Source organism: Onychomys torridus, chromosome 17, assembly GCF_903995425.1.
Source record: "Onychomys torridus chromosome 17, mOncTor1.1, whole genome shotgun sequence".
Classification (NCBI taxonomy): Eukaryota; Metazoa; Chordata; class Mammalia; order Rodentia; family Cricetidae; genus Onychomys; species Onychomys torridus.
In genome coordinates, this window is record NC_050459.1 from 19261164 (window position 1) to 19275638 (window position 14475).

General features: G+C 39.3%; 1 protein-coding gene across 1 annotated transcript in view; it reads right to left on the reverse strand.

The window, feature by feature from the left end:
• The window catches only part of LOC118597609 (disintegrin and metalloproteinase domain-containing protein 18-like), an 85859-nt gene that overhangs the window by 6038 nt on the left and 65346 nt on the right, over nucleotides 1-14475 (reverse strand). Inside the window, exons 17-18 of the mRNA XM_036209196.1 lie at nucleotides 12152-12232; nucleotides 1489-1603 (exon numbers count right to left, since the gene is read on the reverse strand). Coding sequence (XP_036065089.1) covers nucleotides 1489-1603; nucleotides 12152-12232 — 196 coding nt within the window. The remainder of the gene's footprint in view (nucleotides 1-1488; nucleotides 1604-12151; nucleotides 12233-14475) is intronic.

Consider the following 14475-nt stretch of genomic DNA (forward strand, 5'->3'; position numbering starts at 1 on the left):
AAGTATGGGTTATGAACCCTTCATGTCCTTAGTGAATTACAAACAGCATTGTCCCCAATATATATATGCTTTCGCATGAATTCCACAGATAGCCAAACTACTTGTTGTTAGTCAATTTCGTTTTCTTTGAGATGCTGTCTGGCTAGTTTATTCTCAACTTGACACAAGTTAGAGTTATTTTGAAAGGGGAAGTCTCAGCTGATAAAAATGCCTCCACAATGAGTCTGTAGTGCATTTTCTTAATTAGTGACTGATGTGGGAGGGCCCAGCCCATCCTGGGTGGTGCAACCCCCAGGCAGGTGGTACTCCTGGGGTTTAACAGAAAGGAAGCTGAGCAAGCCGTGGGGAGCAAGCCAGTAAGCAGCACCCCCCCCCCCTGCCATGGCCCCTGCATCAGCTCCTGCCTCCAGGTTCCTGCCCAGTTTGAGTTCCTGACCTGACTTCCCTCGTAGAAGAGTATGATCTGAGACCTGTAAGATGAAATACACCTTTCCTCTCAACATTGCTTTGGGTCCATGGTGTCTTGTCACAGCAGTAGAAACCCTAACACAGACAGGGTCTTTCATGTTAGCCCAGGCTAACCCCAAACTTGTAGTACTCCTCTTGCTTCAGATTCCTGTGTTGAGATTACAGGCATGTGCCATCACACCCAGCTCTCACTAGACAAATTAAACAGATTATATCCGTGCTCTGTTCGACCCTTGACTTCCTTGTAAAAATGTGTACAGAATCCTTGGACCCCTTGTTGCATGTGTTAGGTATTAATTCACAACCATGTTTCAGTCCCTGCCACTTTCAAATACTTGATATCTGAAATAATTTAGCCATTGTCCATTTATATATCTACTTCAGGCCAATAAAGCTAACACCATTGCTTGTTGGGTAATATACTTTCATTACGAAACTTCTATGTCATTGATTATGTGGACTTTCTGAAACATGGATCTCAATGTTATTTCTTCTCCAAATACCTGATGGCATGCTCATGGAGGGGAGTATATGAAGGGATGAATGACTGAACCAGCGAGTAGCTTATGATACGGCTTTTATTCACCATAGGAAGGAGGGAAAATATCAGCATGTATTTAGAATGTGACTTACTATTATTTCCTGGTAGGAACACATATTGTGCTGCATATTTTTCTAAGTTTCACCCAGAATGAACAGAGTATCACAGAGTTGCTTTTCAACAATTTTCTGCTTTAATAATATGAAGTATGAACCATGTATGTGCTTTTCATTATTCTATATATGACTTTTAAAATTTTACTTAGTGACATTTATTGAAACTTAAGAGAACCATTCTGTTTTAGTTGACCTCACTAAGTTGGTTAGAGTTGACGCCCTCTGAAAAAACTCATTACAAATAGGGCACCAAATTAACTTATTTGTAACTGGCCCGGGAAAGAATTGACAAAGATGTCTGTCTTCAATTAATAACACAGACAACAACATACTACTCAGCTATGGGGGTTTCTTTGTACTGACCAGCTCTGATAATGTTTCCATCGTCGATGCTGCCTCCTGGTGATCCAATCTGTAAGTTACAGTCTGGAGGCCTGTAGTCAGGAAAGCATTGGCAATTACCAAAGTTATTACATATCTAAAACAGAAAAACACGCAGTCATTTTGAATCATCTTAGTAAGTAATTCTGATATACGTGACTGAAATACATAGAATATTTTTAAGGTTTTTGTGGTCATACAATTTGAGAAATGTGTTAAAAAAGTTAAAACGTTGGCAGCATAATCAAAGGGCAAAAATGACCACAATGTGAAAATATATTCTAATTCCTATTGTCTGTCTTTAATTAGTGATTTTTCCTCTCCAATGATCTTCTAAAAAGAGGATGCAATAAAGTTACGACCTGCCAGTCTGTGTATTTTTATTTTGTTTTGCTTTTTTGCTGTGATAAACTCCATGACCAAGCTTGGGAAGGAGAGGGTTTATTCTGGCTTACACTTGCAGCTAACAGTTCATCACTATCGGCAGGAGCTCAAGGCTGGAACCTAGACTGAGGTAGGGACTGAAGCAGAGGCCACTGCTTACTGGCTTGTTCCCTGGCGGCTTCCTCAGTTACTTGTCTTACCCAACGCAGGGCCACCTGCCCAGAGGATGGCACCGCCCACAGTGGGCAGAGCCCTACACATCAATCATTAGTCAAGAACATGCACCACTGAATTGTCTATAGGACAGTCTGATGGAGGGGTTTTCTCCATTCAGGTTCCCTCTTCCCAGACAACTCAAGGAGTTGACAGACAAACAAACAACAAAACAAAAGAAAAAAACAAAAACCAACCAACCAGCACATGATCTTTATGTGCATAGAGATGAATAATTTTCACAAATACTGTCTTTACAAAAGATGTTTATTGTTTTTAATTGCATGAGAGTATTTGCACATAAATGTAGGTGTCTATGACGACCAGAGCTTTTGGAGTCCCTCTCCTGGAGCTTGAGTTACAGGACGTTTTGAGTCATTCAACATGACTGAGGAACTGAACTGGGGTCCTCTACGAGAGCAACAAGTCTTCCCTGCTGAGTCGGCTCCCTGGCCTCTAAATATTAGCTTTAAAAAAAAGATTTCATTTTAAAGTATCTTTTATTATGACAAAATCCTAGCCATACTTTAAAAGGAGGGTTTTTTTTTGTATGTGTTTTTCTTTTTAAAAAATTAATTTTTTTCATACAATATATTTTGATTATATTTATTCCCTCCCTTCAACCCTCTCAGATCTTACCCAAGCAACTTCATGCTCTCTCTCCCCCTCCCCTTCTCTCAAAATAAAAAAATCAAAACAAACAAGAAAACAATAAGAGAAAAATGCCAAAACAAAAAAGCCCACCCCACCCTGACAAAACCCAGAATTTGGAGTTTGTTTTGTGTTGGCCAACTACTTAGAGCCTGCCTGGTGGTATAGTCGATATATCCATTGTCACTCGGTTGAAGAAAACAGATTTTCCCTTTGCCAGCAGGGATTAATTGCAGAGAGCTTCTTGGTTAGGGGTGGGGCCCTGTGTTCACCTCCCCCTCTCGGTGCTGGGACCTATCTGGTTTGAGCCTGTGCTGAGAGCTTCTACATGCACTGGTCCTCTTCTGTCTGGAAAATCCCTTCCCTTGGAGTCAGCCACCACCTCTAGTCTTATGGTCTTTCTGCTTCCTCTTCCTCAGAGATCCCTGAGCCTTAGGGGAGGGTTTGATGACATCCTATTTAGTACTGAGTGCTCCAAAGTCTTCCCCTCTCTGCATATTGACACTTGAGGGTCACTGTGTTAATTTACATCTTCTGCAAGAAAAAGCTTCTCTGATAAGGGTTGAGGGAGGGACTGATCTCTGGGTATATCATTACCTCATTGGGAATCCTTTTGTTATTGCTATGTTCATTTAGCAGAAGAATAATAGTAGTTCTTCCCCTAGGCCCATGACTTATCTAGGTTCTTGGCTACTTTTGTCAGAGATGGGTTCCATCTCATGGAGTGGGCCTTAAATCCAATCAGAAAGTGGTTGGTTACTCCCATAATGTTTGTGCTGCTATTGTACCAGTATAGCATTTCACGCAGGCAGGTCATTGTTGTAGGTCACAGGGTTTGTGTCTGGGCAAATTGATGATTCCCTTTCTCCTCCAGCATGCAGAGTACCTTCCAGCAACATGAATGATAGTCTCTAGGGGTGATGTTTCTAGTTGGGCACCATCTTGACTTCTCCATGTTTGATGACATACATGTTATTTTCAGTAATAAGGCCTTACTATCAGGTTGTGAAGAGAAGTCAATGGACCTGGCAATAGCTTGTGATGTTTCGGGTGTTCATGTGATCCCTACGGCCAATGACTCAACAAGAGGTAACTCATTCCTGGCACTGGACATTTTACTTGGTCGCATAAGTTGTCTAATTGGGACATTCTGTTCCCCACTATATGCTGAGGAAAACTTAAATGTTCAACATCTGTAGTCATTAGGGAAATTCAAATTAAAACTACTTTGAGATTTTATCTTACCCCATTCAGAATGACCAAGATCAATAAAACCAATTACAGCTCATGCTGGTAAGGATGTGGAGAAAGAAGAGTTACTCATTGCTGGAAGGAGTACAAATTGGCATAGCCACTCTGAAAATCAACATGGAGATTCCATAGGAGCTGAGGATTAGTCTATCTCAAGATCCAGCTATACCACTCTTGCGAATAGACGCAAAGGACTCTACATCCTAAGACAAAGATACTTGCTTAACCATGTCCATTGCTTCTCTTCGTATAATAGCTAGAGATTGGAAACAGCCTAGATACCATTGACCGATGAGTAGATAATGAAGATGTGGTGCATCTACACAGTGGAATATTATCCAGCTGTTAAAATTGAAATTATGAGAGTTGAGGGTAAATGGATAGAGTGAGGCAACCCAGACCCCCCAAAAAACAAACAGTGCATATTTTCTCTTATATATGCATACTATGATCCAAATAGCCATGGATGTTAGGTATCTAGTAAGGAACCAGGGGGAGGAAAGACTCTCATAAGGAAATGGAAATAGAATATAGAGTTAAAGAGAGAAAAGGGAGAAAGAATAGTAGAAGGATTAAGTAGAGAGGGGATGGGAGAACAGGCTAAATGTGGGACTATGGGAAAGAACAACACTAAAGGCCTTCTTTAAAAAACATATGAAAACCTACTATTGTAGGAGCTTCCTAAAAGTGTGTGTGTGCACGCATGTCTGTGTGTGTGTAGGTGAGTGTGTGTGTGTAAGTGAGTGTGTATGTGTGTGTGCATGTGTGTTTGTAGGTGACACATGTAGGTGAGTGTGGAGCTTGTAGACGTCAGAGGAGGGTGTTGGATGCCCTACAGCTGGAGTTACAGGACGCTGTGAACCACCCACTGTGGGTGTTGAGAATTGAACTCAGATCCTCTGGAAGAGCAGCAAGCATTTGCAACTGCTGAGCCTCCTCTCCAGACCTCACAAATACCGTCTTACTTCTTTAGTATGGAAACATCCACTGTCCCCATGAATTGACATGGATACTTTAATTTCCTATCCTGGCCCTCTCTCAACAATTGATTGACAATCTGTATGTCATTAATTTTTTTTCCAAAATAAAACAGAAGCTGAAGAAAATACTAAGGGTTGGGGATTTAGCTCAGTGGTAGAGGCCTAGCAAGCACAAGGCCCTGGGTTCAATCCTCAGCTCAAAAAAAAAAAAAAAAAAAAAGAAAAAGAAAAAAGAAAAAAGAAAGAAAGAAAATACTAATCATGAATGGTAAGATATGGTGGCATATTCTGGTAACCCCAGCACTCAGAGAAGAATGAGCCAGAGGGTAACCAGGCTGCATAGTGAGGCCTTGCCTCAAAACGTGGGACTGCTTTGCATTGCTACTTTATGTTATGTTCTCTTCATGTTATTGACCCTCTTTTATTCTAGTGTCTCAATATTTAATTTTGAAATTAAACACGTGTATATTTTGCAAAGTTAAAGTGATGAAGCTGTTAGAAAATACGGAGTTGTGGATCCTTAGCTAATAATTCACTCCCTCGGCCTATTGCTGAGCAGTTTAGCTGGTTGTGGCACATGCTTGTGATCTCAGCACTCAGGAGTCTGAAGCAGGAGGACTGTGAGTACACTCAAGGACTGCCTGAGCTGTGTAGTGAGACCGTGTCCTCCCCCACAAATACCAAGAGGTTTGTGTGCTTCATTTATCCCAGCATATTTCCATACACATTTGTAACTCCATATATCCAAAGCCACTGTCTTAGGGTTACTGTTGCTGTGATGAAGCACCATGACCAAAAGCAACTTGTGAGAAGCCAAGGCATGAAAATCTAATAGGGCAGGAACCCGGAGACAGGACCATATGCGAAAGTCATGGAGGGATGCTGCTTACTGGCTTGCTCCTCCTGGCTTGCTCAGGCTGCTTTCTTATACACCACAGCACCACCAGCCCTGGAGGTCCTCCCACATCCACCCTTAATTAAGAAAATGACCTACAGGCTTGTACAGAGCCCAATCTTATAGAAGCATTTTGTCAGTTGAGGTTCCTTCCTCTCGGATGACTCTAGCTTATGCCAAGTTGACATAAAACCTGGTTGACAGCCACTGACATGTATTCCTACATTTTTGTCAAATTATGCCAACAATATTCCTTGAACTCATTCACATACTTGTAGGTATAATTGTACAGAACTGGCATATTTTTTTTAATTTACACTCAATTTTGCCCAATCTTATATAAGTATACTACAGGATTATCTTTCACATTTACAGTTATTCTGATAAATATTTTTAAAATCCACTAAAGCTTTAACGTATTTTTCCTGCATCTCAAAAGAAATGTCAATAAAGTGAGTTTGAATTACAGTCTTGGATTCCACAAAGTAAGTGTGTGTGTGTGTGTGTGTGTGTGTGTGTGCGCGCGCGTGTGTGTTGCTTGCTCTCATTGAGGCTGGAGGAAGACATCCAGTGTCTTGCTTTACCATGCTCTGCCATATCCACTTCAGAGAGGATCTCTCACTGCATTTGCATTTTGCCATTTTTCAGCTAGGCTGGCTAGCCAGCCATCTCAAGGGATCCTCTTATCCTGACCCTTCATCACAGGGGTGAGAGCTGTGTAAGCCTGCCTTTTTTTTTTTTTTTTTTTTCCTTTTGTGGGTGCTGGAAACCTGTCCTCAGATCCTTATGCTTGTACGGAAAACATTCTCATCCACTGTATCCACTGTTGTGCAGCAGTTTTCTCTGACTCTGAGATTTAAACCCTTCACTCCCGGGGAAAGTTTATTAAGACAGAGGGTGTCTTTAAAGGGAGGTGAAGCATCAGCATGTTCACAAAGGAGATGCAACATTCCATCCTACAGGGAATCTCCTTAAATTGAGGAAATAAACAACTCAAAGGCTTGAGGAAGTCACTGAAGTTGGACAGACCCACTAGATCCCCCCTCCCCCATAGTATAGAAGCAGTAAGTATTGCTGAGAGACATTTTCCAACCATCCAACCTACCCAGAAGAGACAGAGACCAGCCAAGATGCCTGGAAGAGATTCAGACCAACTGAGGTACCTGGAAAGGACACTCTCAACCTGTTGTGTTGCCTGCAGGCTGTGCAGTGTGCTCCAGGTTCTCAACTTTGTGAGCTGTAACCCATACTAGGGTAAACTTTGGTGACAGAACTGTCCTGAGTCATTTCTGTCCCCATAAGTAACTCCCCAGCCATATTCCTACAAGTTACCCCAATAAAACCCATTGATTCACCAAGTTGGATTTTAGTGATATCCTGGCTGGTGATATCATACTTTCTGTAGGTGAGATAAACAGACATTATTTATATCTCCCCAGTAATAATATCACACAACACCCACTAGGTCATCTCCTCACCCCCACCCCCACTACACTACAAAGTAGGTTTTAAATTGATGTATGTATACATCTATTGTTCACTGTCTGGTGCATAAACAATAAGTATGTGAGTGCATAGTTTGGAAAGTAGGAAATTTAGGCTTATACAATCATTGATAGCACTTGGTGAATTAGTTTATACTTCTTATCATTGTATTTTTAGTAACCTTGAGAAAGTCAGCTAGAGCAGACCTGTAGCAGGAATCTTAACAGGTCTTATTAATAAAATCAAACCTGAAGCCAGGTATTAGGGTGAATGCTGGAAGATCAGAGAAGCAGAACAAGCCACAGCTTCCTCACCTCGCCAATTCCTCAGCTGATCTTGTTTCCTCAGACTGGAAGCTTCTGCGTCCTCATCCAAATAGATCTCAGCTGAACTGCTGCTCAAAAGCCTGAATGCTAAACCAGGCTCTAGTTCCTGGTCCTCATACCTTTTATACCTTTCTGCTTTCTGCCATCACTTCCTGGGATTAAAGGTGTGAATCACCATGCCTGGCTGTTTCCAGTGTGTCTTTAAACTCAGATATCCGAAGGGATCTCTGCCTCCAGAATACTGGGATTAAAGGTGTGTGTGCCACCATTTTCTGGCCTCTGTATCCAGTGGCTGTTCTGTTCTCTGACCCCAGATAAGTTTATTAGGTTGCACAATATTTTGGGGAACACAATATCACCACACAGACCAATACTAAATGTTCTACATTTGTATTCGACATGGCGTGCTACATCCTTTTCTGAAGGGAAAGCATTTCAGACCATACATTTAGCTGGTCTTTCTCATACAAAAGATGAACAAAACCCACAATCCTAGATAGTAGTTGCCAACATTTCTAATCTCCAAAAAAAGAAGAAATTGGAAGAGCAATTCCCTAAGATTTGGAGTAGTATAAAAGGAAGGAAGCAGTCTCCACTGAGGAAGCCAGAGTCCTCTTTTATCCCAGCAAGACTGAACAAAACAGGCAAGATAAGAATTTTGAGGATTTGGGGGGAAGGAAGCTAATACTCCTTTAGAAATAAACAGATCACTTATTTAGAAGTGAAATCTGTCATCTCCCTCTAAACATTTATCTCTCAAAATACATTTTTCCATCTAGACTTTTAACAAGGTGGTATTACAAAATCCCACCTCTCTCAAAAAAGGAGACAGTTCTTATGACAGAACCTTTGTTGTGAAATAGAAAATATGATTTTCCTTGTGATGACACTCTTATGAAATAAACTTGACATAATGCATAGCATCCTTTATAATATAGGAGACCTTGAGGTCCCCCAAACCAAACACAACATAGAAAGTAGAGGTCAAGGCTATGTGGAAAATGCAAAAATATAAAAATGTCAAGACATAGTTGTGCATGAGGAAAGAAAGCTTGTATCTGAGTTTGTGGCATGAAAGAATAAAGTTTCGTAACAAATATCTATTAAAAATTAACTTGTATGTCATCAATAATTCCTTTTGTATAAAGTACAGAAAGAGAAGAAATTTAAAAATTATTCAGTCTAAAGTGAAAGGAAATGATAAAGGAAAAAACAAGCAGTAAATAGTTTATGATATATGCAATAACAATTCTATTAAAATGCAAAGAGGAGAGGTGCTGTGGGATGTCTTTCTGTACGCTGTGAATATGTGCTGCTCCCATTGACTAATAAATAAAGCTGTTTTGGCCTATGACAGGGCAGCTTAGAGGCAGGCAGGAAATCCAAGCAGTGGTACAGAGAGAAGAAGGGCAGAGTCAGAGGAGATGCTAAGAGACACCCAGGGAAGCAAGATGCAATACAGCACAGGTAAAGCCACAGAACAGGTAGCGATACATAGATTAATAGAAATGGGTTGAATTAAGTTGAAAGAGCTAGCTAATATAAGATGGAGCCATTGGCCAAACAGTTTGTAATTAATATTATGCCTCTGAGTGATTATTTTATAAGCGGCTGCGGGACCATGGGTGAGAGAGATTCATCCAGACCACTGGGCAAGGCAGGACTGGAGGAAGTTCTGTCTACTGTGGGGGGATCACAATAAATTAAAAGTGGGAATCAAGAAATAGACTAATACTTCTACTGGCAAATGCAAGCAAAATACACCAAGAAGAGCCACACTAGAAACGCGAATAAGAAAAACATATAGCAGTGCCTGCTCTAACCCCCTTTCTGTTGCTGTGATAACCACCCTGACAGGCTGCCCAACAGACTCTCCAAACAGTGGCTGTTGCGCTTGGCTCCTCCCCAGAGGTGCATGGTAAGGAATGCCCAGCTGTTGACTGAACTGTTCCTGGCCGTGGGAGCCACACTTTGTCACTCAGCACTAGGGAGGGTATGGCAGGAGGACCATATACTTGAGGTCAACCTCAGCTACACATGGAGCTCAAAGCCAGCTTGGGCTACAGTGAGACCCTGTCTCAAAGAAAACAAGCAAACACAGTTAGTCTCCAGCCATCAGTATGGACCTATGGGTAATAAAAGGATAATAAATAAAATGTATGAAAAATTACATGTTCAAGAATTGATGATCTAGGAGAAATGGCCTAATTCCTTAAAAGAAAAAAATTCATGAAAATGCACATGAACAGAGAAATACATAATATGAATTCTTCTATATCAAGCAACAAAATGACATGAATATTTACTTTCAAAATATGAAGCTCTAAGCCCAGATTTATTCTCTCATGAATTAAACCACATGTCGAAGAGAAAAACTGTATCAATTTATCTATAATCTATAAAAATAGAAAGGAAAGGAATCCTTCCAAATTCAACAGTCATACACCATGTAACAGGAAAGAAAGGCTGCAGGCCCATATTACTCCAAACATAGTAAGAAATCCTCAAATATACTTGTCAAATTAAATTCAGCACTTCACAACCAAATAGCATTTATTGATGGTATTTAGACAGGTTTTAAGTTAAAAGCAAATTCTTATAATCCATTATATTCATGAACTAAACAAGAAAAAAAGTCATGTGATTATATTAATGAAGAGAGACAATTTAATACAGTACCATATACAATAGGCACTCTTAGAAAATCAAGACTAAACAGTAAATTCATAATTTAAAAAAATCCACAAAATGAAGCAAACAAAATGTACCCCATTGCAGGTGAGAAACCAGCAGCTAAGCATCATAGAGGACACCCCTTCCATTTCTTTACAGCATTGCACTAAAAATCATAGAAAATGCAGCAAGACAAGAAGAGGAATAAAACACATATAAATTGAGAAAGATAATACTGTGTTTCAAGGCTGACTGATGCAAACTTTAGCTATATGTCAATTACTTATAATAATGGACAATAAGAATTTGGAACTAAAAATAAAATGTCATTTACACAGGTTGCTTATAGTAATGGGCAATACGAATTTGGAACTAAAAATATAATGTCATTTACATAGGTAAAGTGGCACACTTACTTATGAATGAAATTATTTATAAACATGATTTATGCTAAGAAAACTGTAAAAATTCAACAAAATTTTTAGCAAGGCAGTGGTGGCACATGCTTTTAATCCCAGTACTCCAGAGGTAGAGACAGGCCGATCTCTCTGAGTTCAAGGCCAGCCTAGTCTACAGAGCGGGTTTCAGGACAATCAGTGCTACTCAGAAAACCTGTCTCAAATAAATTTTTTAATGTATAGAAATGGAGATGTAGTCCACACATATGGTATGCTCTTAGGATGTTGGATCTTACCAACATGATACAAAGATTCAGCACAACCCTAACCCAAGTCTCAGGCAAGTTATTTCATGAATCAGATACACAGATCTGTCAAGCTAAATTATGTATTTAAAGAAAAAAGGTCTAGAACAAGCAATGCTTTTCATTGTTGACAAAGAGCTAAGATGAATAGCTTTGTTTTATGATCATTTTATGAACCAAAAAGCTACAGAAATCCTAAAAATGTGGCATTTATAAAGAAAAATTAAACCCAAAGAACAGGAAAGGAAGTCCAATATTAGAGCCACATAAATCAGTTTTCCTTTAAAAATATTTTGTTGGAAGCACAATACATATAGAGAAATACAAATAAACACAAATGGAAAAGTTTTATTGAATGAAAAATTCAAAATGTCAAGGTAAAATAATTAAATAAACAGCAATCTATTTTTTAAAAGTGTGTCTAATAAAGCAGAAGTTCAAAAACTTAACAATGTAGATAATTATTTTCTGCTTTATTAAAAGTATTAAGAATGAAATACTGAGAGAAAGATGGAAGAGAGGAAAGAAAGCCACAGAACTGGCCAACAATCACAATTACAGAGAGCAGATGTGAAGCAAGAGGCTCCTCCTCCTCCCTGCTAACCCTTCCACACGTTCCAAATAGGAAATTCAAAAGTTAAGACTGAATGCAGATGAATTTGCAAAAATCCAAGTCCATTTTTTTGATTTGTATTCATTCATTCGTTTGTTTGTTTGTTTGTTTGTTTATTATCCTACATTCTGGTTTCCTTCTAGGAAAATAACAAAACAAAGACCATTCTCATACCCCAAACCTGTAAATGTCAAGAAAATAAAAAGCAGTGGCTAGGCAATAGAAATTCATACATTACTAGATTAAAACGGATAAATGATTAAGAGAAATTAAAAATGTTCCTAAAATCAGTAAAACATGCAATTCGCTCAATAGCGTTGAAGTAGCTCATCTGATTTTCTCATTTTCGTTTACCGGGCACGGTCACATCATTTAAGAACTTCATAGCCATCCATCAGTTCTCCAAAGCAGGAGACTGGAATTGCCCCACAGTCGCCTGCAGGGTGGGACTACTGAAGAGGGGTCACTTACCCCATTCCCTTTGCACTTCTTAGTGGCATTGCAGTCGATTCTTGTTAAAGTAACTTCTTTGCAGGTTCTGTTTACGCAATACTAAGATGAAACATAGGATGTTTCACAGTCACAAATATGTCAAATGAAAAAAAAACCCACTATTTGTTACTTATATTATATTATATTATATTATATTATATTATATTATATTATATTATATATAAAAGATGTTCAAGGCCCTCTTACCCATTTTGATTTGATTCTAATACAAATATTCTGGCTTTCTAAAATAACCCCCTCAACAGCAATGGTAGGAAGAACCTGTCTATAAATGGGGACTACATGTGGTTTGAATTTTGATCCCTACAGTTGGAACTAACTGAAATCCAACTGCATTTCCTACGCTGTTAATATTTGTTATGGATAATTGGATAGAAGTCAAAGTTGTCCCCTTAAGGCTGGAGAATAATTTTTCTTTTGTCTCAAATGCAATCCATAAATTGTTTTGAATCTTTATGGTGGCATATATCAGGATTATAGGGTGAGAGAAATAGTTTTTAAACTTTGTCTTCTTGGCCATTGTCAAAACTTGTCATTCAAAGTAGCAATCAAATGGTAATTGGTAATCTGGGTATGTAATTATTTGGGTCTCGTTTACATTTTTCTATTTTATTTGGCATTGTAGTTTATTTTTTCAATTGTTGACACAAGGTGTAATTAAGTAATTCACAATATGAATATGTCAAATATGGATGAAAAAGAGCTCTGTAATTATTTATCCAAAATTAACATGCAACCAATAAACAAGTCATAAATTGTATATACTAGCCTTCCTTTGAGCCTTACATTCAATATTCAATGTAATATTAAGCATTCTGGCTGGAGCAACTTAGATATTAAAAATGAAATAAAGATATCCAACTCATAAAAGAAGTAGCAAAAATATTTAAGATGACATGCTTAGATATGTAGGCGATCTCCAATGTACACAGACTCCACAGAGATGCCCATGCCAGCACACACAGACTGACAGACTATAGACAGATGGCTGTGTAATCACACACAGACTTGTAGACTGCACACAGATATATATATTCAAATACACACAGGCTGACAGACGACACACAGATGGCTATGCAAACACTCCCAGGCTGACATACTGCACATAGATGTCCAAAAACATACACATAGACAGACTGACAAACTGTAGACTAATGGCCAGACAAACATACAGGCTGATGACAGACTTCCCACAGCTTCATCAACGAAAACACAGAGTTCTCACATGCTGCCTTTGCAAACACACACTAACTTACAAACTGCACGTGGATGCCGTCCAAGCACACACAGATTGATAGACTATTCACAGATGCCCATGAAAACACACACTGACCAACAACACGCAGATGAATGTGCAAACACACACAGACTGAAAAACAACACACAGATACTTGTGTAAACACTCAGACTATCATACAGATACTTGTGTAAACACTCAGACTATCACACTACACACAGATGAATGTGCAAACACACACAGACTGGTGAACGACATACAGATACTTGTGTAAACACTCAGACTATCACACTACATACCGATGAGCATGGGAACACACAGGGAGTGGCAGAATGCACACAGATCCACAAGCAAACACACACAGACTGGCAAACTATACAGATGCCTGTGAAAAGACCCACAGACTCAGAGATTACATAGAGATGCACAGGCAAACACACACACACACACACACACACACATAGACACACACACACACACACACACACACACAAACTTGATACATCTAATCAGGGAATTCAGCAGAGTTTTAGGATAACATATTAACTTGAAAAAAAAAAAAACAGTTACATTTCTACCAATTAACAATCCGGTAAAGCTATTTAAAGTTTTTGTCTTTATAATAATAATACAATATTTACATAGAAATAAATTTAGCCAAGAAGGAAGAAAGAGACAGGTTCAGGGCTTGGACTTGAAAGACTATCCTCCCTGCTAGGGAGAGCCACCCATGCCCCTGCCCAGGAGGAAGGCACTACCTTCTTCAAACTAACAACCACCACTTCTAGGGACTTCTATTTTTTATCAGATTATGCATTCACAAGGTCATCATGCTTGGCACTTGTGGAAGTTCATCTGTTCCCATTTACATGACGAGAAAATCCGGCATGCTGTCCTGGCAGACATGGAGTCAGGGCACACTGCCTGGGGTGGGGTAGGGCTCAGTTCCTGCAGCTCCTACTCATAACCTTGTGTGAAACTCTGATCAAGGTATTTGGGGCTACTGTCCTCTCAGAAGGTCTGAGCTGAATGATACACCTTTCTC